This window comes from Paroedura picta, chromosome 4 (genome assembly GCF_049243985.1).
Source record: "Paroedura picta isolate Pp20150507F chromosome 4, Ppicta_v3.0, whole genome shotgun sequence".
Classification (NCBI taxonomy): Eukaryota; Metazoa; Chordata; class Lepidosauria; order Squamata; family Gekkonidae; genus Paroedura; species Paroedura picta.
In genome coordinates, this window is record NC_135372.1 from 134239555 (window position 1) to 134262707 (window position 23153).

Sequence of the window (23153 nt, forward strand, 5' to 3'; positions counted from 1 at the left end):
AATATTTATCTTCCAGGGTCCCATTTAACCTCTCAGCTACACTTCATAAAGAGTTGAATGTGGGTGTTTAATATAAGAGTGTACCATCGCAGTTCTGACCACTGAGGAAGACCCAGTAGGGTCGAAACACATTTGGTCTTATGTGCTGTTAGTTCTGTATAGTTTTTTTGAGGTTTTAATTCTGATTTTAATTGTGCACTATAATAAATAATCAACACGTTTTACATTATTTTATTGTACAGCTCAGCTTCTGAGTTCCTACCTGTTAAGGTTGGGTTGTGTTCCTTTTTTGGTTTTGGTCATAGACAACAGTGATCATGAGCCCCTGCCAATTGGTCATGATGGCAGGGGCTCATGGTCATTGTAGTCCATGGCCACAGTTTGGCCACCCCTGCTCTAGATGGTCTGCATGCCCATTGACTCTACACTGAGCAATCAGCTAATTTCAACTTGAGGTTAAACAATAGCTGTTTGTGTGGGCTGGTGGTCCCTAACCACCGGGCTGTGGCCCGGTGCTGGGCTGCGAAGGGCCTGGCACTGGACCATGGCTCCCCCCCGCCCCCCCCCGCAGTAAGAAACTTCCCAGGCCGCAAGCTTGCAGCCCGGCAAGCTTCTTGCTGTGGGGGGGGGGAGAGGGAAGCAGGGCCGCGCATGTGCGGCACTTCTGCACATGCGTGGAAATGCCGCGCATGCATGTTTTCGGCCATGCATGGCGCATGCACGCATGCGCATTGCGCAGCCACGGCCGTGCGTGCGCAGCATGCGCGGCTGGGCCGCAGCCTGTAAAAGGAGTATCTAATTCATACTTTAAATGGATTCCTTTCCGCCAAGGAACCTTAAGAACTGTAGTTCTATATGGGAGGGCTGGAAGTCTCCAAGAAGTGGTAAAGAATATTAATTCCCATGATTCTTCAACAGTTAGTGATATAGCGCCAATGTTAATGTTTAGTCTGCGGGTTCGGTAGACACAGACCACAAAATTCTTCCAAAACAACCAGCTCTTTATTATTCCAACGCTAACTCCAAATGCCAAACAGGGAACACAGGCACAACATGAACATTTTGGCTCGGCCGCCCAAGAACCTGATTGGTCCTTAATGGGGGGCAGTTCATTGGTCCATCTTCAGAGTCTCTGAAAAGTTAGTGATTCGTTGGCAAATGTTTAGCCTTGAAGCCTTCATTTACATAATGCCTTGGGGCACAAAATGCCCACCTGCTTAACAGTTAATTTGTACTGTAGAAAGGATTTTCAACTAGTGTGGGTGTTAGAAGAGGTATGCGTGTGCTTGCCCAGTGCTCTATTTGCTTATTTGAACTGTGCCACTTGGACTGACGATGTTGTTACTCCAAAAAGGTGGTCTCTTAATTGGTTGGGAGTATTAGCTTTAAGGAGACAGATCAAGAGAGGTTTTTTTGCTCTGAATAGAGGCAGAAGGTGCGTTCCCCCCCCCCCACCACAGCTTAGATTCAAACTTTAGCGCAGGGGTAGTCAAACTGTGGCCCTCCAGATGTCTATGGACTACAATCCCATGAGTCCCTGCCAGCGTTCTCTGGCAGGGGCTCATGGGAATTGTAGTCCATGGACATCTGGAGGGCCACAGTTTGACTACCCCTGCTTTAGCGTCTCTTCAGCCCATAACAGGGAGGTGGGAATATCTTCCTGGTCAGTCTGACATTTCTTAAATCTCACCCAGATGGCATTAAAAAAAAAAGAATTACCCCACTTGTTTCTCATTTGGCTTGTAGCATCTTCATCTGTCTGAAAGCATAACTATCGCTCCATGACAACAGGTTGTTCTGCTTTGATTTTATTTTTTCACATTTTTAAAAGAAGACTAGAATGTTGTATGTGGGTGGCACACAACTTTCTTAAAAACTGAGCCTTTTTTGTGTGTATGTGTGCGCGTTCATGATGTGTGTGCGCGTTCATGATGCATTATTTCAGTAAAAAGTGACTCACTGTGTTTGAAACGAAATCTGCATATTGCATGATTCACGCCGCTGGCTGCAGCCCGTTCAAAGGCATTCTCCACAGTAATGGAAATTAGTTCTGAAAACCCCCATTATACAATATCCATGCACATGCTGTAAATTAATCCATTGCCTTCTCGCACCACTGAAAATATTCTCTCCCTCCCGCCCACAAAAAAGTGCATGCCATTACAATTAAGAATGGGGACCTGGCCAGATGTGCATGCAAATTCTAGTCATGTGTTATTTGCAAAAATGAAACTCCAAATAGCCACCCGCTTTCGGAAATTGTGCTCGATTTACGTCGGGGTTCAATACCCAGAGACCTCTAACTTCCTGGTGCAAACATCTGTTCCTGCTTGCAGCTGCCCATCTCGACCCAAAAAGAGATTGGGAAAACAACAGAACTTGCTTGGAGCTTAAGAATGGAAATATTTACTGGCTCACCACTTCTCAATTTATTGATCTGACTTCTATACCACTCCCAGTGAGCTGTCTCAAGGTGGCGATTTGAATATAAACAGAGCCCTGCAGGATCGGATCAGTGGTCCATCTAGTCTGCAGGTCTCAAACTCATTTGTTATGAGAGCTGGATCTGACATAACTTTGTCAGGCTGCGCCATGCCCTAAAATGTAATGCCAAATACCAGAGATATAAACCAAGATTTAGCCTTACAGGATAGAAAGAGAGTTAGATCTTCTTTATTATTGGTGGTAGAAAGAGCTGTCAATTTGCACCTGATTTATAGTGACCCTGCAGATTTTCTCATGGCAAGAGAGGCTCAGAGGTGGTTTGCCGCTGCCTGCCTCCGGGTTAGGACCCAGGTATTCCTTGGACGCCTCCTATCCAAATTCTAGCAAGGGCTGGCCTTGCTGAGCTTTTAACATCTGATGAGATTGGGCTAACCTGGGCTATCCAGGTCAGGTGATATTATTAGTAGTGTACATTATTAGTGGATAAATTAGTTTAGTAGAATTACAGATTTAAAATGTGAAAATGATGTAAAACACAGCTTTAAAAGACCAAGCTACAAGCAGCATAATCAGAAATCATTAAGTAGCAATCTATTAAGCACCCAGGGAAGGCCCTTTGGAATAAAAATGCTCCTGCCTATTAGCGGTAGCCGTCTAGAAAGGCTGCCAAGTAGACCTCGCTGGGCAGAGGATTAAAGAGGGCAGGGACTCAGAGGGAAAGCCTTGATTAAATGTTCCATTTGTGCTTGGAATTAAGTACATCATATCTTTCCAGCAGCAAATGCATTATTTAAGGCCTATTGCGCATACATAGCTTACTGCTGATTTTCAGAGTAATAAGCCTTTAATCTTGACTTCAGGTTCTCTGTCCACTTTATACTCTATTCTTTTTTTAAAATAATTTTTATTTTTATATAGATATAGAAAAGAACAAGGACATAATATATAGGATTACAATATCACCCCTCCCTCTACCCACCAAAGTCCCCACTTGCTTGAAATTTCGTTTTGCCAAATATTCCAAATATATCTGTTGCCTGTAAATATAAAAACAACAGCAAAAAAAGCCCACTTATACATAACATTTCCAACACTTACAATCAACCTTGGGTTGGTGTAGTGGTTAGGAGTGCGGACTTGTAATCTGGCATGCCAGGTTCGATTCTGCGCTCCCCCACATGCAACCAGCTGGGTGACCTTGGGCTCGCCACGGCACTGATAAAACTGTTCTGACCGGGCAGTGATATCAGTGCTCTCTCAGCCTCACCCACCCCACAGGGTGTCTGTTGTGGGGGGAGGAATGGGAAGGCGACTGTAAGCCGCTTTGAGCCTCCTTCGGGTAGGGAAAAGCGGCATATAAGAACCAACTCTTCTTCTTCTTCTTCTATTACAAAAATTACCCTTAAACTTGAACCAAGGCCTATGCTTAAGATAGGAAATCAACTGGCTCCTGCACTTTGTTCACAATAACATATTTTTATGTACTTAACATTAAATGTTTCTTATAAAACAATATGAACTTTAACCCAGTATTTATAAATACCTTATACACTATTCTTTTTCCTTGGGGGAATTTATTCTGCAGATACAATTTTAAAATGCTATTTTCTAAATACACTTAAATATAAATTGGGGTGGGACATCACTCGTGGCAAGTGGGGAATGACATACAAAGTTTTCCAAAAATTATGCCATGGTCCTATAATTGTACTAACGGGAGATCTCCACCCACCACCTGGAGATTCTCAACCCTATATAACAGTGTGTGTGTGAGTGTGTGTGAAAGGGACTTAAAATGTAGCACAGCTGAGCTGATTCTGCACTTACTTTGTTTATTCCCTTGTGGATCCTGCTGAATTCAGATCGATTTTAACTCGGGTCTTCCTCTATCCCCCCCCCCCCCATTGAAACAGAAAGTGTTCTGCAAGTGATTAGGGAAGCTCAGAGTGGGGAGGGGAGCCAAGCACAGCAGGAGCCTCTTTCTTTCCTTGAAGGGTGGAGGGGGAGAGGATTGGAGGCAGCAGAGGAGGGGGAATAAATCCAAGAGATGTTAGGGCTTCCCCTTTAAGGAAAGCCTTGCAACCTGGGAACAAGAAAGACTTTGAACTGATGCCCTGGCCAGTCTGGGCTTTTGGAGGCTCGATAGCAAATTATTTCAAGGAAAGCAGAGAGCTGCATGCTTACTCATGCCAATTTTTCAAATATCGAGGGTTATATCCACTACAGGATATTGCGGGGGAAAGGTAGGATCACTCTGGATTGATCATGCTTGTTGCAGAGGGAAAATTTAAATAGCCCCAAATCATAATGGAAATTGCATTCTGTGTAGATGGCAGGGACTGAGCTGGGATTGGAATAAAAGCTCCATGCAGATTCAGCCCTGGACAGGATTAGGCTAATCCTGCATTGAGCAGGGGTTGGAATAGATGGCCCATATGGCCCCTTCCAACTCTAGAATTCTGTGATTAGATCTGTGCAAGCACCAGGTCATGTCTGACCCTTGGGGTGATGCCCTCCAGCGTTTTCATGGCAGACTCAATACGGGGTGGTTTGCCAGTGCCTTCCCCAGTCATTACCGTTTACCCTCCAGCAAGCTGGGTACTCATTTTACCGACCTCGGAAGGATGGAAGGCTGAGTCGACCTTGAGCCGGCTGCTGGGATTGAACTCCCAGCCTCATGGGCAGAGCTTTCAGGCTGCATGTCTGCTGCCTTACCACTCTGCACCACAAGAGGCTGCATTCCAGTAGGGGCTGTGAAAGAGAATGTCCCAGAGGACTGTACTCAGAAATAAGTATTAATTGAAAATATTCTCACGATAGAAAAAAAACCCTCCCAAATTAGGTCAGGGTAACTTGTCTTAAACTTGTTAATGCTTGTTCTCCTTTCAGATTATTCCAGTGGTTATGAGGCCATTTGGGCTTTGTGCATTTGGTAGTGAAATGTACCACTTTGGGAATAAATGTGTTCATTAAATTAAATATCTGTGGGTGAGTGTTTTTTGGTCATCAAAGAATGTGATACTCTGAGCTGCAGGCATTAATACATATGTGTTGCAGATGACTCACCTAATTACATCAACTGAAATTGGAAAGAGAAACGAAGCTGATTTCTACGGTAGCTGAATATTCTTATCCGCGATCAGGTTTATCTGCATCGTATAATATATACATTCATATTCAGCTAAAGGGTAGCTATTTCAGGCAGTAATATGGCTGTAGACATTAACTGGTCAATTATTCAGAATGATCATATGTCTAATTCCCATGAGTGCCCCCCATAGTATTCTAATGGGGGGGGGGGCACAGGGCAGGAGATACCATTCTGTGAATTTAGGGTAATCTCCAGATTTTCACGAAGAAATGTTGGTGGTAAAAAGTACTATCACAGGCAAATTGTGGTGATCCATAAGTATATATATGTGTGTGTGTTTTGTGTTTATATGTATGATGAAGTACAGTCAAGTTAAAATTGCTGGCTCTGGGCAATACCTGGATATTTCAGAATTGAGGAGGGTGGGGTTTGGGAAGAGACGGTATTTGGGGGCATAATACCATAGAGTCCACCTTCCAATGCAGTCATTTTCTCCAGAACTAATATCTATTGCCTAGAGATTAGTTGTTATAGTGGGAGATCCCCTGCCTTTTCCTGGAGGTTGGAAATCCTAAATTGCCTCCAACTCATGGCGACCCCATGAATCAATGTCCTCCATATTCAGCTAGAGCCTTGCTCAGGTCATCAGACAAAGCTCCTATGCATTTTGCTGTACGAGCTTCTTCACGGGGATCTACAAAAACATTCTTTCTTTGGAACCTTTTGATAACCCGTAATAGTTTTAACTGCGGGGTCTTTCTACTACTTGTCTTCAATGTAAAAATATGTTTTTCTAGATCACTGATGAAGCTTGTACAGCAACATGCACAGGAGATTTAGAATCATAGAGTTGCAAGGGACCTCCAGGGTCATCTAGTCCAACCCCCCTGTAGCATGCAGGAAATTCACAACTACCTGCCCACCCACAGCGAACCCAATTCCATGTCCATACCCCCCCCCAAGTCCCAGAATCCCTTCCTGGCCAGTGTGGCCTGGAAGAAATTTGCTTCCCGATCCTGAAATGGCTTTGTATAACAAGAAAGCCGATCTGTCACCTGGCATATTTCCCCCCTTTTTTGGTTTGCTGGCATGTTGCTTGGTGTAAACCAAGTTTTTCCCCCTCTTTTGGGCCAGTGTAGCAGCAATGGTGTTGCACAGTCCTCATTGTCCCACTGCCTGATTTGTTTTTCCCCGGATCTACAGGGCAATTGGGCAAAGTAACAATGATACTTTTAGTACAGTCAAAGGAAAGCAACACTATTCATGGCAGACGAAGAGTTTTCCCCATGCAAGATTTCGAAACAGGATGGCCTGATTTTTGCCCTGAAATGGTGGTTTTATGCTTTGTTTTCCATGCTATCCTAAAACCAGATGAGTGTGCCTCCTGACATAACTTTAAACAATTTCAAAGGCGGTGTAATTGATGCCAGCCAATAACAGATCCCTGGCTCTGGGACAAAATGGAAACTGACAAATGATCACTTTTTTGGTATGGGCCATTCAAAAAGGCTACATCTGTAACCCAACAAAGTCTGCAAGAGAGAAAGCAGAGATAAACGAGGACACTAAAATTTGTAAGCCATGACAGAAAAATGACGGAAGACGTTAACGTTCAAGCCCTTTGGAAAATTTCAAATAGAGTTGATACCGATAAACGAGACCCCGTTCTTTTTGAGACCCCGTTTCCTGAATTTGCAGGATCAAAGGGGAAATGTGTGTTTAATCATTAAGAGCATTGAGACTCCAGAGGTATGGCTTGATTTTTTTACACAGGTCTTGAGGCTTATAAATATTCTAGCACTTGGACAAGATGGACACTTGTTAAATATAGTAAGAATAGCAATGAAATGTGGCAAAAATAAGTAATCATGCATTTGAAAGCAGTTTAACTCGTGCGTTTGAACAATGATTCCCAGGGGCTGCCAATACTGCCTCTTCAGAGCCACCCTTTCCCTGGGCTCTCTCCTTGAGAGGCACCAGTTGAATTCTTTAATATTTAAGGGAGTGAGGAACCATTAAAAGAATGGAGCCACAAGAGTAAATAAAAACTGAAATGTAAAGTTTTGGCTCAGCCAAGAACCGAACTATCTCCCGCGGCCATTCTTGCTATAGGAAACTATAGGAAAGTCCTATATACTGGCACCTAAGGAAATACCTGGCAAACAATCTCTATCCAGTGATCTGGAATGAAAGGAATATTGGTATGTATATTTGTGTGAGTGTAGAGATTTATTTATTTATACTTTTGGCTTTTACACTGCCCTTTCTGGCATCGCTGGCCCGTGGCAGCTTACAAGTTTAAAATGGTTCACAGACATTAAAATAATCACAAAATTGAAAACAGCCCGATAACAGCCCAATAGCAGCAGGTTATAACAGTAATTAAGTATACTCCGCAACTGAGTCCATGATGTTATCTTTGCTCAGAGGGGCCACGATGATATTAACGCCCGTCCCCTGGCCTCAACCAAACACCTGGTGGAAGAGCTCTGTCTTTCAGGCACTCCAAAACTGAGCCAGCTCTGCCAGGGCCCTCAGCTCTTCCAGGAGCTCATTCCGCCAGGTAGGGGCCGAGACTGAAAAAGGCCCTGCTTGAAGGCAAGCAGGCTTCTCTCAGGTCGGGGACAACCAACCTGATGGTGTTTGAAGAGCAATGTGCTCTCCAGGGCAGGGAGGGGGCAAAGGCAGACAGGGAGTCCCTCAGATACGCTGGACCCAGACTGTGAATGGCCTTAATGGTGGTTAAAACCAACACCTTGAACTGGATCCAGAATTCAACTGGCAACCAGTGCAGCTTCCTCAGCACTGGTTGGATATTCAGAAGAGTGAAAAGCCTCACCCTTGGTTAGTTCTGAGCAAAAGATGGTTTAGCCCAGGGGTAGTCAAACTGTGGCCCTCCAGATGTCCATGGACCACAATTCCCAGAAGCCCCTGCCAGCATTTGCTGGCAGGGGCTTCTGGGAATTGTGGTCCATGGACATCTGGAGGGCCACAGTTTGACTACCCCTGGTTTAGCCTAATCCAAAAGAAAAGCTGACTGATAAACCATAAGATCAGTGTTACAATCCACCCTTCTGACAGAAGTCATTCAGTGTAACTACTGAAACAGAGGAGAATTGTGGCTTAAACTCCACAGAGATTCAAGAATAACTACCTCTGACTCTGCTCGGGAGGGTTTAGGGGTGTAGCCTGTGCCCATTCCTATTTATTGCATTTGTATTCTGGTCTAGCTTAGAAACGCTGGAAGACTAATAGACAATTTAAAACCACTTGTAACCAAACCCATCTCCAATGAAGAAGGGTGCTTTCCATGGGGAGACAAGCTTGCGGGGCTTCCCCACTGCCAGGGCAACAGCTGGGATGGTACAGCAGTGAGGGGGCTTCTGCATGGTGGGCTTCCCTGACCCAGTTCCTGGCAGGGGCCACCCACCTCCTGTGGGCCACCAGATTCAAGGGGGTGGCAGGTTCCGGTGGATGAGCGAGAGGGTTGTGAGTGTCCTGCATAGTGCAGGGGGTTGGACTAGATGACCCAGGAGGTCCCTTCCAACTCTATGATTCTATGTTTTGTTTTTAATCGGCAACTAGGTATTCAGAGAAGCTGTTGCACATATTGGTATAATACTATCCTGAGATAACAATATTCAGTGGTGTGTGGGCAGGAAGAAATGGTCTCTGTGGGGATAGTGTTTGGGACAGTGGTTGCCACGTGGGCAGGAAAATCCAGATTGCTCCCACCCCCATGGCAACCATACACATTTTATTGCAGTCTTTCCAGTAACTTTGTGGCAAAGCATGTTTCAGAAAAATCGGATAAAAACTGGGAAAAGCCCCCAGAGGCACATGAGCACACCACAATGGTATTGGGAAATGGGGGAAAGAAGCCCAAATCTCAATGAGCATTGAAGCGAGGGCAGATAACCCACGTGCAAATAGCTGAACCCTTAAAATGGATCCCTGGACTATGCTAAACCTCTGAGGGAAAGGAATGGTATAAATGGAAAAGGGCCACGCAGAAAGCTTCTTTGTTGGGCAGACCTGCTGTGGAGCTAGTCCTGCCCGTTATGAATGCTCAACCCATTTACGGCTGAAGGCCAGTAAACCGAATCATAGAGTTGAAAGGGACCTCCAAGGTCATCTAGTCCAACCCCCTGCAGAATGCAGGAAACTCGCCTCTATCTGCCCGACTACAGTGACCCCATGCCCGGATGATCCTCCTCCCCCAATAACAAGAATGCCTGGCCAGTCTGGCCTGGAATAACAGTAGACAAAAATGGAAGCCTTTTCGAGATAAGATAAAGATGCTATTGGCTCAATGGCTGATCAGGACTTGTCCTGGATGGAATAGGCACACATCTTTGTGTGTGGAAACAACCCCTCCCCCATTGATTTAGCATGAGTATTACAGGTCCAAACACAGATTCTGCTGGCTTTGCCCTAAGACGCTTGTTTATTTAAATTATTTCTATCCTGCTCTCTCCAACAAAAGTGCTCCCATAGGACAATTATAACAATCTAAACATTTGTAAATGCCAGCTCTGAATAACAATAGATAGCAGCAGGGACACAAACATTGGTTACACTAAAACAGCAGCAATAAGAGCAACATTTTAGAAGAAGAAGAGCTGGTTTTTATACTCCACTTTTTACTCCCGAAGGAGTCTCAAATGGCTTACAATCGCCTTCTCTTCCTCTCCCTACAACATTCACCCTATGAGGTAGGTTGAGCTGAGAGAGCTGTGACTGGCCCACGGTCACCCAGCTGGTTGAGTGTGGAGTGGGGAATCAAACCTAGTTCTCCAGATTTGAGGCTGCCGCTCTTAACCCCTACACCAAGCTGGCTCTCACTCTCAGAACAATGGCAGCAATTCAAATCCGAACACACGCAAAACATTTAAAGTGCTTTTAACAACTGGGTTTATGCTGGTCTCTGGTTTAATGTTACTATTATCGTTCTTATGATAATTGTTTTCTTTTTTTGCCTCATTCTTTGGAAGCCATTCAGGAGCAAAATAATGACGTTTGGTCGAAAAGGCCAAACTTTATTTGCCTATGGCTATAAGAAGCCAGTGTAGGATCTGGAAAATGCACTTCTTTTGGTCTGCTCCTCCCGAGGAGACAAACGCTACATAAAAAGGCAGGGCACTGGAGTAGACCAAAGCATCCCTTGACTTTGTGGAACAACATCACATGTTGTTCCTGAGGGTGAGCAGACCTTCGGGAACAACATTAAGGGCAAAGTAGGGGCTTGCAGTTGGAGCAAGGAATCAGTGGGAATTGCTGCCTTGCTTTCCCATTAAGTCTTCTGAACTCCATGGCTGGATATATGCCAATGATTTCATTTTATCGTGTATTCGTCTTTTCATGGGGGAAAGCCAATATGAAAACACATTGAGTTGCTTCCCCATACTCACAAGGTTTGCAATATTCTCAGTCTGACAACTGGACATTCTGTGGAGCCATTTAAGGGACTGACCCATCTTTAAACTGGTCCAGGTGGGCTCTTGGTTCCAGTACCTGCTGAAGCATGAGGATCGTTTGAAGAGGATGTCACACTCAAGAGACCTTCGTCTGATCCAGCAAGACAGTTCTTATGTTTTCGACTGTTTTTCGTTACAAAGGTGCTAGGTGTGATGTGCATTCTTGCGGATGTGCATATGTACATACATGCATATGTACGCTCATTTCATTTACAGATACCTAGTTTTCTTACATACAGGAATAGAACATTTGTTATAAACGCGATGAGTCTGCTGTTTATCCTTTGGCTGGTTTTTAAACTCTGCATTATGTACCTAGGAGAAAAAAGGCTGAAAGGATTAAGGATTAAGAACCAGTTGTGGCAAATGATTTCATCTGGATTAAAGTTGCACTGTATTCCAAAAGCGAGCTTGCACCTTCAGATGGTCTTACATCATTTGTGGCGTCCAACTCCTACAATTGTTTTCTGCGTCTTGCTGAGGGGAGAGAAAGGGGAACACAGTGAGCTTTACAATATTTTCATATTTGGTACCAGGCAGGGAATCTTCCCCCTCTTGTGTGCAACTTTGTGCATGCTGAAGGGATCCCCACAAACATTTTCAGAGGAGGAGGAGAGCTGGTTTCTATACCTTGCTTTTCACTGGCCAAAGGGGTCTTAAAGCGGTTTACCCACTATATAAAGCTGGCTATCGGTGGGGTATCTGTGCTGCAATATACCACACCATGAGGCCATCCCACAGTTTGGATAAATAGAGACCTGTTCCCCTCCTATCTCCAGTCTACAGCATAGACATGCTACCTCAGAGAATAGACTATGTGGCAGGGGGAAATGACCATGCTTCCAGGTACGAGAGGGACTTCCTGTTATTAAAAACGGTATGTCTGTTGCTGAGTGACTGGCATGGTGGCAGTGCACCTGATGGAAGCGAGTAGAATGCCTTCCGCATATCAAAGTGCACACAGAAAGGAAATGATTGTATCCAGCTAATATAAACCACACAGAAACTTCTCTGACTAGAGCAATTTCCCCCAATGTGGGGCCTGTAGGTACCACAGTGGCTGCCAGGACTTCCTCTGGTGCCCACCAAGCTGTTCAGATATTTACCTACAACAGAGGTCAGCCTGTTAAAGATGATAGAATTAGCTGAAAGGGCTAACCTACATCATTGGTCAAAGAAAAGAAACAACTTCCTCTAGCTAATTGGAAACCTCTTATTGACTTCTTACAGGAAAGAGAAAGAAGAAAAAGAAGAAGAGTTGGTTCTTATATGCCACTTTTCCCTACCCGCTCAAAGCAGCTTACAGTCGCCTTCCCATTCCTCTCTCCACAACAGACACCCTGTGGGGTGGGTGAGGCTGAGAGAGCCCTGATATCACTGCTCGGTCAGAACAGTTTTATCAGTGCCATGACGAGCCCAAGGTCACCCAGCTGGCAGCATGTGGGGGAGCACAGAATCGAACCCGGTATGCCAGATTAGAAGTCCACACTCCTAACCACTACACCAAACTGGCTCTCAAAAAACCACAACTAGATGACTTGTGACTTTGGAGACTAAAGAAAACAACTGTAGGAACAATCTCGATTTTTGATATTAAGAAACATTTGGTATAAAAGAACAAATCGGATATATAGACTAGGGTTTATGGCCTAGAAAACTGGGGACTTAAAGCATTTAATGGAATGAATTTAATGTGCTCTGATATTTGCTCTGTCTTCTTTCTTTTTGCTTGTCATTTTTATATACTGTTTTTAAATTTCAGTAAAAATTTTCAATAAAAATTCTGTTAAAAAAGAAAAGAAAGTGGACGGCCTTTCACTGGAGAATCAACAGGACGACTAAGCATCCTCCCTTGTGGTTCTATTCCTCTTTAGGCCTTCCTTCCTCCCTCTGATTTTCCTTCATTTCTTTATTCCCCTTCTTTTGCCAAACAAGGAGGGAGGTATTGTATTTTGCTACACCTCCCGTAGCAACCATTTTACAGTATCCCTCAAGATCCCTATTCAAAATGCCAAAGGTGCCTGTGGGCTGCAGAATGTTGCGGGCAAGAAGTTCTTTCATAATGTTTTTGTACTTGCAAAGGCCCTAAATGCAGCTCTTATCCCAGCTAGGGCACTGAAAAAAAATGGGGGGGGGGAGGGGGAGAGGTTTGCTTTACTTACCCCATAATTGTTTTGTTAGCAGCCACCCGAGGAAGTAGAACATTAGCACTATGCAGTAGGCTATGGAAAAAAATACTATTTTTCCAGGTACATTGAGAACGGCTAATACTGGGTATGCCCAAATCCCAGATGCATGGTGTACCCATGTTATCCTAAAAACAAAGACATAGAAATACAATAATAAATAAATATGTATTTGTATTCGAATTTTTATATTGTTTTACTGTCTTTGGGGAATCTTATTGATACTGTTGTGAACCGCCGCGGGTCAGTCTCTGGGAGCGGTGGTATAGAAATACAATAATAAATAAATAAATAAATATAAACATTACTATAGGGCAGGGGTAGTCAAACTGCGGCCCTCCAGATGTCCATGGACTACAATTCCCAGGAGCTCCTGCCAGCATTCGCTGGCAGGGGCTCCTGGGAATTGTAGTCCATGGACATCTGGAGGGCCGCAGTTTGACTACCCCTGCTATAGGGCATAATGAACCATAAATGGTGAAGATGCATAGCTATCATGTTGAAACCAAAGGTCCTCTTCCACTAAAAGAAGTCATGTCTGTTAACTTCAGAACAAGTGGGGATTTTTGCAGATCTCCCTTCCCACTGCAAAAGCGGCATGTAAGAACCAACTCTTCTTCTTGTTCTTCTTCTTCGAAACTTAAGGGGTGGCAGCAGGAGGTAGGACAGTCTCATTCCATTAGTGGTGCTCCACTGAAAGCACTTTGGATCCAGCCCTCAGTGTTTGTTCCTGAAACCGCATGCCAATACCCAGTCAAGGGTGATATCATCCACTCCTTGGGAGACACACTTAGCCCTGACCTTATCAGATCTTGGAAACGAAGCTGGGTCATCCTAGTTAGTACTTGGATGGGAGGCTACCCAGGAAGTCCAGGGTTGCTGGGTAGAGGTAGGCAAGGACAGACCACCTCTGAACTCCTTGACCTGAAAGCCCTATGAGCTGGTTCTGACTCTTTTTTTGTGACAAGAAGAAGACTGCTTTGTTCAGGAGCACCTTTCCATTTCATTACTTAAATTCGATCCTCTCCTGGCTAGTTCTGATGCTATGAAGAATTCCACACTTTTGAGGGGCTAAGCTCTATAGAGTTTCATTTTGCTGGATGCAATGTTTTCAACTCTTGCTTGCATATTTTAATGGCATGGAATCTCAGTTTTGACTCAAGGGTGCGATGCACCTGAAATTTAATGCTTGACGTTAAAAGTGCTGGCTATTGGGCCAGGCCCAGTTGCATAGTGGGACACCCATGAAGGTTTGCAAGAAGCACTTCTGCATCCCTCTCCATGTTGCTTCCTCTTTTCCTCCTCCTCCTCCTGGCAGCCTCCACATTGTCATCTTTCTCTGCTTCCTCATCTCCTTCCCACTCATCTACCGCTCTATATTTTGACGGGCCTTCGTCTTCTGGGTGAGTCATAGAAGTCACATGATATTAAGTTGCCTGGTGGTTGCTGCTGCCTGGCCCTGTTGAGTCCTTCCTCAAAGACCAAAGTCGCCCTGGAAAATGCCCTGCCTCCTCCTGCTGCCACTTACTGTCAGAAATCACAGCGAACTGGCAAGATGTTTGTGGTTGCCTAGCAATTGTCACAAAGAGGCATTCATTACTTATGTTATTCAATGTGTGTGTGTGTGGGGGGGGGGAGGCTTGATTACACCTCTCCAATGTATTTTTCTTTTCTAGATTTCAGATTTCCTCCGGTTTCTAGACAGATGTGTCATGTCTGTTCATGGCTCCAGCCTCCAGATTTAAGAATCCACAGATCTGACTACCATGACAGTTAGATCTATCAAGAAGCATTGTCATTCCTTTCATCATGCATGGTAGACTGACAGTGCAACCCTATGCAATGTTTCTAAATGCATCATAATCAGTGGGCACAGGGCCAAACTACATGCCATCCCATCCCAACTCACTTTCCCCACAGCAGCTGTGAGGAACTTGCTGCAATGCCTGGTTTGGATCGATCACAGTGGCAAGAACTCACGAAACTGCCATATACTGAAGAAGAAGAAGAAGAGTTGGTTCTTATATGCCACTTTTCTCTACCTGAAGGAGGCTCAAAGCGGCTTACAGTCTCCTTCCCTTTCCTCTACCCACAACAGACACCCTGTGAGCGAGGGGAGGCTGAGAGAGCCCTGATATTCCTGAAGAAGAAGAGTTGGTTCTTATATGCCACTTTTCTCTACCTGAAGGAGGCTCAAAGCGGCTTACAGTTGCCTTTCCCTTCCTCTCCCCACAACAGACACCCAGTGAGGTGGGTGAGGCTGAGAGAGCGCTGATATTCCTGCCCGGTCAGAACAGTTTTATCAGTGCTATGGCGAGCCCAAGGCCACCCAGTTGGCTGCATGTGGGGGAGTGCAGAATCGAACCTGGCATGCCAGATTAGAAGTCCGCAATCCTAACCACCACACCAAACTGGCTCATTGAATCAGACCTTGGCCTGTATGGTATACTCAGAATGGCATTGGCTTTCCAAGGTCTCAGGCAGAGGTCTTTCACATCACTTATTGCCAGATCTTTTAACTGGAGATACCAGGGACTGAATCTGGGAATCTTCTGCAAGCCGAGCACATGCTCCACTACTGAGCGACAACCCCTCCTTTTCCCTTCCACCAGGGGAAGAAGAGCTCCAGCCCTTCCCGTACCATTTTCCCAGGACAAAAAAAGGCTTTTTGGGTTGTTGCCTGTCCTGTTGCAGGACTGCACATGCACTGAAATGGGCCAAAATTTGCCCTTTGCAGCGTGTTTCATTTCAAGAAATAAGGCAATATTTATTAACAAAGCGGGAGGGAAATTAAAAACAAGAAGGGAATGCACAGATAAGAGGATTATAATTTTTACTGCACGGTTTAACAGAGACCGTATTTAAGCTCTGATGAGTTTGAGCCAACTTTGGGATAGGTAAGGCCAGATTTACTGTAATTAAAATGTTACTTGAATAAAATGTATCATTTGTATATTGTTTCCTTGCAAATGCAGTTTAAGGCTAAGTTCTCTGTAAATTATAGCAAATTCATTCAGAGAAAAGAAATAATTACTTAAAGTGCTTCCATACAACATGTACCATTATTTAACTGCTTTTAAAATTGCTCAGCGAATGTAAACGGAACAATTGAATTTGAGCAGAATTAATGAAAGTTTTGAACTTCAAGTATATGTCAAAAGACTGCCTACTTACCAGGAGAGGTATGTAATTGTGAAGACGGTAAGTCCAAAAATGCTCTTTAACGCGCTAACGTATTTATGTGGGCATATTATAAGCTCTATGAAAAGCAGGGGCAGGATGGTAGTATGCTAAAATTAAAAACACCCAAATGTAAGCAATGGAACAGCACATGACAACACAATTAGATTGATTTTTCATTAGATTCCTTTCAATGGTTGTATACATTTTTCTACATTTGTTCCATGACTGTCAGCAAAAACCCTCATTAATTTGCTTCCTTCCCTATTGCTTAATCTTCTGTCTCTATGGAGTGATCAAGATATTTACTGAGGTACCCACATGGGCAACACCATAGGAAGAAATATGCAAAACTTTATATTGTGAAAACCAAGGTGGGGGAGATAAAATCCTACATTTTTATCCCAGTCATATTTACAATACTATCCTAAACTGTTTGTGCTATGCCCTTTTAAGCCCACTGACCTCAGCAGAAAGGTCTAACTCTGCTTAAGGCTGCACTGCTAGCATAGTGGTTCTGTACTGGAATGGTAGTAGAAACCATTATAGTATTCATGAAGCGTCTTGACCAGGGGTAGTCAAACTGCGGCCCTCCAGATGTCCATGGACTACAATTCCCAGAACCCCCTGCCAGCATTCGCTGGCAGGGGGCTCCTGGGAATTGTAGTCCATGGACATCTGGAGGGCCGCAGTTTGACTATCCCTGGTTTTGACAATCTGTGGGGCATCAACTCGTATATGTCTTCCTTCCTTCGTGGTACAACAAATACTAGAGTATGGCCATCTGCTTGAGATAAAGATCAGTTCAGTCTGAATGGTTGGCTTTTTGGCAAAACTGGCCACTTAGTAGGCAGTGCTCCCCCACCGAAAAAACACACACCGCCCAATTAAATCAATGGGATATAGAGCAATAGCCTGGGACTGGGGAGACCTGCTGGGCCCATTCCGCACACATAGGATAATGCACTTTCAATGTGCTTTGGCAGCTGAATTTTCCCGTGAGGAACAGGAAAGTCTACTTATAAAGTGCATTGAAAGTACATTATCCTATGTATGCGGAATACCCTCCTGGATTCAATCCCTGTTTGCCATACAGCTGACTTTTCGTGGGTCACTCATGATCTCAGTCTAAAGTAAGGAAAAGCACTGTACGTCGGACAATGAAGTGAGGTGTCTCCACTATCCCCAGCACTCCTTTTCTCAATATCCCCTAAAAGGGATTCTGGGTTCAGGGGAGTACAATGCATCCCTGTACATAGAACGCTCATTATTCTTCCCCTCTTCCCCAAATGTTCTTCTCGGATCTTTGCTTATCAAAATAATAGGAATTTTGCTACTAGATAAAGTATGCCTGAACACCTACTGAACACTTGTACTTCTGACCCCTTATATAACTTCCCAGGATTCCTAGAATGTCCCATAAATGCAACAAAGGGAAATGAGAGCCCTACCATAGATCATTGAAAAATAAAGAATCTGTAAACTAAAATTCTACAAAGTCTATTTTGCTGCACATATTATGACTACAGATATCCAAAGCAAGACTGAGAATGAGACAAGCTGTACTCACCATAGAATGATTAAGCCATATTGGATTAACCTCATCAAGTTCTCTCGGGTACACGAGTTCTCGGTCATAAGCATAGAGACCCCAGAAAACAACAGCTACAAACTAAAATAAAAATATAGAAACACTAACAATGAGAATAGGCACACTTCATGAACAGTTATGGATATCGAACATTTCTTCAACGACCACAACATTTTTCTTAATTTTTTTTTCATTCTTACAAAAAAGCCCAGTCACAATATTTCCTTATTTTATGAATCTAAAATATTGTAGCCAATAATTTAGGAAGCCTCACAGATAAGAATTATTCAGCTTATATTAGCTCTTTCTGATAGAAATCTTTTCCCTTTCTATATGCCAAATTGTAGTAATTTGCCAAGCCTTTGGGAAAGGGAACATAAAAACAGAATCAGTATTTTGTGTGTCTGCATCTGAAGTTTCATATACATTGTTTCATTCGGGCATACAAGACCCTTTATGCCAGCGGTCCGCAACCTTTTGGCTGCCACGGACCGCTGCTCCGGAGTGGGGGGAGAGGGCGGCCTGGGGGCCCGCGCACGCGCGGCAGCCCCAGCGCAAACGCTCCCCCTCCCGGCCCCTCCGGGCCGCCAGCAAATCGGCCACCAAAGTGGCCAATTAGCTGGCGGCTTGGCAAGCTTCTCTTCCTCCCCCTCCCGAAACAAGAAGCTTGCCGGGCCGTGAGCTAATCGGCCGCTTTGGCGGCTGATTTGCTCGCGGCCTGGCGAGCTTCTCGCTTCGGGGGGGGGAGGGAAGAAGGAGCCGTGGCCTGGCACCGGGCCACAGCTCGCGGGTTGGGGACCACTGCTTTATGCTACATAATTATCTAAAAAATGAACATCATAACTACTTACTAAGCCGACAGGGAAGACTAATGTTGCGAAGATGAAATCTCTGACAGGCACCAATATTGATGATACTTTCTTCTCATGGGAAGGGATGCAGAGACCTACTACATCAATGATGACACACAACACAAACAGTATTGTCTGAAAAATCTGTAGAATTTACAAAGAAGACATATAGATATAGACCTTTTGAGTACATCATCGGCACCATCATTACCTTTTTATTTCTATACAAAGATAAGGATTCGAATTGGAATACTACTGAAACCATTAAATCTTAATACAGATTTAATTTCAAATGTAAGTGAAGGTTGTTGGGGCCCAGTATGGTACACAGGCTGTGGAGCTGGGAGCCAGAAAAGACTTAGCCACTTGCCAGACCATTCCCCACAGCAGTGGCTGTGTCAGCCCCCCCCCCCCCCCCAGGGCACTGCTGCAGAGGAGAAACCTCCACAGGTTACTGTGTCCTCAACGGGGATACATTTCAGCACTGGATTTGTCCCCCTAGGAAACGAAGCAGCAGTAGAATAGTTCCGCTGTGCGCGAGGGGGACTGTGTGTGAGGGTTTGCGTGGGATTGCATGGAAGGCAATCCCACCCTCCTGCAAAATAAAAATGAATGTCTTGGTTTGCCCCACAGTGTGACAAAGCACTGGGGTGTTCTTTGCCCCCTCTGGGCCACCATAGGGCAGGGAGGAGCTCGGTTTGGAAGGCCTGGTTCTTCCTTGTCTACACAAGCCTGCTGCAGGACAGTACCTGTTAGCCCTTGCAGTGGCTAAGGGAATGTGGATTCTCCCACATTCCCTTCGCCTGGGCCAACTGAGGGCCTGATCCGCAGCAGTGGGGATATGCCCTGCTTCCCTATGACTGCCCTCTTAGCCATTTCTGCCTGTGTGGAATCGGCCACCATTAGGTTTTCAGCCCTCCCAACCCTCCGCAATATATGAAAATACTACGAAACAAAAACAGCAGCATTGAGCAGTTTGTTGAAACAGCTTACTCTTAGAATAAAAGACATGCAAAACATTATTGAAATGATTAACTTTTAGCATTTATTTTCACACTATGGTACCATTTCTGATGGCTTCCAAAGTAATTATGAAGGTTCGCTTTAGATTACATATTTTAGTTGCCGTAACTCTATTCGGAACATAGTTTTTTTTACTGTGTGTGAAAGTGATACATTTCACAGTTGCTGTTGTTGTTGTTAGGTGCGAAGTCATTTCCGACCCATCAGGACCCCATGGACAATGATCCTCCAGGCCTTCCTGTCTTCTACCATTCCCCAGAGTCCAATTAAATTTGCACCTACTGCTTCAGTGACTCCATCCAGCCACCTCATTCACCTTCTTTTTTTGCCTTCAATCGCTCCCAGCATTAGGCCCTTCTCCAGGGAGTCCTTCCGGCCAAAGTATTTAAGTTTCATCTTCAGGATCTGGCCTTCTAATGAGCAGTCAGGGCTGATCTCCTCTAGGACTGACTGGTTTGTTCGCCTTGCAGTCCAAGGGACTCGCAAGAGTCTTCTCCAGCACCAGAGTTCAAAAGCCTCCGTTCTTTGACGCTCGGCCTTCCTTATGATCCAACTTTCACAGCCATACATTGCAACTGGGAAGACCATAGCCTTGACTAAATGCACTTTTGTTGGCAGGGTGATGTCTCTGCTTTTTAGGATGCTGTCTAGATTTGCCATAGCTCTCCTCCCCAGGAGCAAGTGTATTTTAATTTCTTTGCTGCAGTCCCCATCTGCAGTGATCTTGGAGCCCAGGAAAATAAAATCTGTCACTACCTCCATTTCACAGTACAGATGTGCAATCCAAAATGAAAACCCTCTTGGGATAGTGTTGGACTGTCTGTGATTAGAGGCCATACATTGCCAAAGAACTGGGGAAGGGGGAGTTCGCATAATCTTTCATTTTCAAGTCTTTTATTTGCTGCAGTACATCATGATCTATCTATGTATTTTATTTTATTTCTATATTGCCATTCCATATGGCTCAGGGCGGTTTACATACAACATGGGGGGGATACACGGAACAAAATTAATATCTGTTTGTCTGTCTATCGTGTCTTCAGAATAGAAATATGCTGTCAGTTTAAGTTAAAAACCCACCATTAAAAAAAGCCGTAAAGCAAGCAATTACAGTTCTTTACAGTAAACTAGCCAGGAGAGCCGACATGGCATAGTTAGAGTAGGCATAGGATCTGGGAGATCAAAATTTGAATCCCAGCTCTGCCTCAGATGCTTTTTGGGTGACTGAAGGTCGCCCATTCTGTACACGTTGGATAATGCAATTTCATTGTGCTTTGCAGATGGATTTTCCTGTGTGAAAAAGTGCATGGAAAGCACAGTATCTAACATGTGCAGAATGCTGAAGAAAGGGGGGGGGGGAAGAATGCCTCGCCTCTCCAACTGGGAAGTTTGATGTGAGAAAAATGCACAGGGAAAGATTTTCACAACACAACAGTTAATACAATCCCAATAAGCCTGCGTTAAAGGAGCATTTCCCTCCAGTCTTGATGGCATCTTTAGCTAGGAAGCTTTGTTCATTTATACTAGTAAAAGAAGGGAAAAAAAATAAGAGCTGGGGAAGAACAACATCCTCCAGAACAGCCCTGTTCTACTATTTTATCACTGAGAAACCCCAGAAATGGCACAATCCTGCAGAATATATTTGGCAAGCATAGCTGTCTTCCTGCCCACCCAGGACCCCTCCCTTTCCTACCTCCTCCAAGCCTATCAGTGGCCATTTGGGGAGGGGGGGGAGGTCAACATGACCATATATAAATGTGCGTGATAAAATTTTAACAATTATATACATACAAAAAAAAAATAGAATCATAGAGTTGGAAGGGACTTCCTGGGTCATCTAGTCCAGCCCCCTGCACTGTGCAGGACATTCACAACCCTATCGCTCACCTGCCACCCCCTTGAACCTTCATAGAATCAGCCTCTCCGTCAGATGGCTCTCCAGCCTCTGTTTTAAAATTTCCAAAGATGGAGAACCCACCACCTCCCGAGGAAGCCTGTTCCACTGAGAAATCATGAGAAACATGAACTATGGCTCTCCAGATGTTCATGAACTACAATTACCATGATTCCCTGCCAGCATGCCTATCTGGCAGCGACTGGTGGGAACTGTAGCCACAAACATCTGGAGAGTCACAGTTTAGAGCAGGGGTAGTCAAACTGCGGCCCTCCAGATGTCCATGGACTACAATTCCCAGCATTCGCTGGCAGGGGCTCATGGGAATTGTAGTCCATGGACATCTGGAGGGCCGCAGTTTGACGACCACTGGTTTAGAGAGCAACTACAAAAAAGAAAAGACAGAGTTCCTCAAAGTATTTCGCGGACCTCGATGCTGCTTCCCTCAGGCGAGACACCTGCCTTCGCCCCTCCCCCGCCCCCTCATTGGCTCCCGTCGCGCGCGCCATGAAAAAAAGAAGCTCCCTTTTGCGCATGCGCTCTCCCTCCTTCCCGCCCCCTCCCCGGCCGTTAGGCTTAACGGTCACCACCTGGTTCAGGAAGGTCAGATGTTTCCATTGGCCCCCATAGGTGTTTTCTCGTTCCCTGCGGGCGGACTGGGGCAGCCCAATGTTCTGGGTGAGGGCGAAGATGGCCCACAGGCAGCAGAGGATGTGAAGGACCGTGACGGTCCTCCGGCCCTGCAGCCCCAAGACCATTTTGGGGGCCGCCGAAAGGCTGCGGGGTGGGAAGCGGCCGGGGCGGCAAGCGCGGGCGAGGAGCGCCGCGCAGGCGCCGTTGGACCTCCGGGCCGCTTACCCGACCGCCGCCATCTTGGCCGTGTTCGCGCGGCTCGACGGCGGAGCCTCCGGGGTCGCGCGACGCCTCCGCACCTCACAGAGGGCCATGGTGGGGAGCGTACCATGTCAACTGGCGCGCGGGGGGGGATTGGTAAAATCTAAACGCGAAGTGAGCTTGCCTTCCGCAAAGAAAGGAAAGGGGCAGCGCTCGCCCTTCGCTGTTTTTTCATCAGGGGGGATGCTGGGGCTAGTTGCAAGCCATCCCCTCTCCCTGGTCGGAATGGTACTTGTCTCGCTAGGGGGCGCCAGCTTTCGTGATGTTGTTTGCGCCCCCCCCCCCCCGAGGAGGTCTTGGTGTCAGCAAACGACACCAAGGGGTGCTTGTCTTACACGCTCCAGATGTCTATGGACTACAATTCCCATGGGCCCCTGCCATCACTATTGTAGTCCATGGACATTTGGAGAGCCAGGTTTTGCCCAGGCCTATAAGGAAAGGATGAGCCTCTTGTGGCGCAGAGTGGTAAGGCAGCCGCCTGACAGCTTTGCCCATAAGGCTGGGAGTTCAATCCCAGCAGC

The 23153-nt window shown here is 45.4% G+C and overlaps 1 protein-coding gene across 1 annotated transcript; it reads right to left on the minus strand.

Moving 5' to 3' along the window:
• Positions 1-11289: 11289 nt before the first annotated feature.
• On the minus strand, positions 11290-22653 carry LOC143836444 (androgen-induced gene 1 protein-like). The gene is made up of 6 exons (XM_077335740.1): positions 22329-22653; positions 18822-18965; positions 17950-18051; positions 16374-16489; positions 13176-13327; positions 11290-11490 (listed from the first exon to the last, which is right to left on the minus strand). Exons 1-6 carry the CDS (start codon positions 22494-22496, stop codon positions 11468-11470), a joined length of 705 nt encoding a protein of 234 aa, XP_077191855.1. The 5' UTR covers positions 22497-22653; the 3' UTR covers positions 11290-11467.
• Positions 22654-23153: the final 500 nt, after the last annotated feature.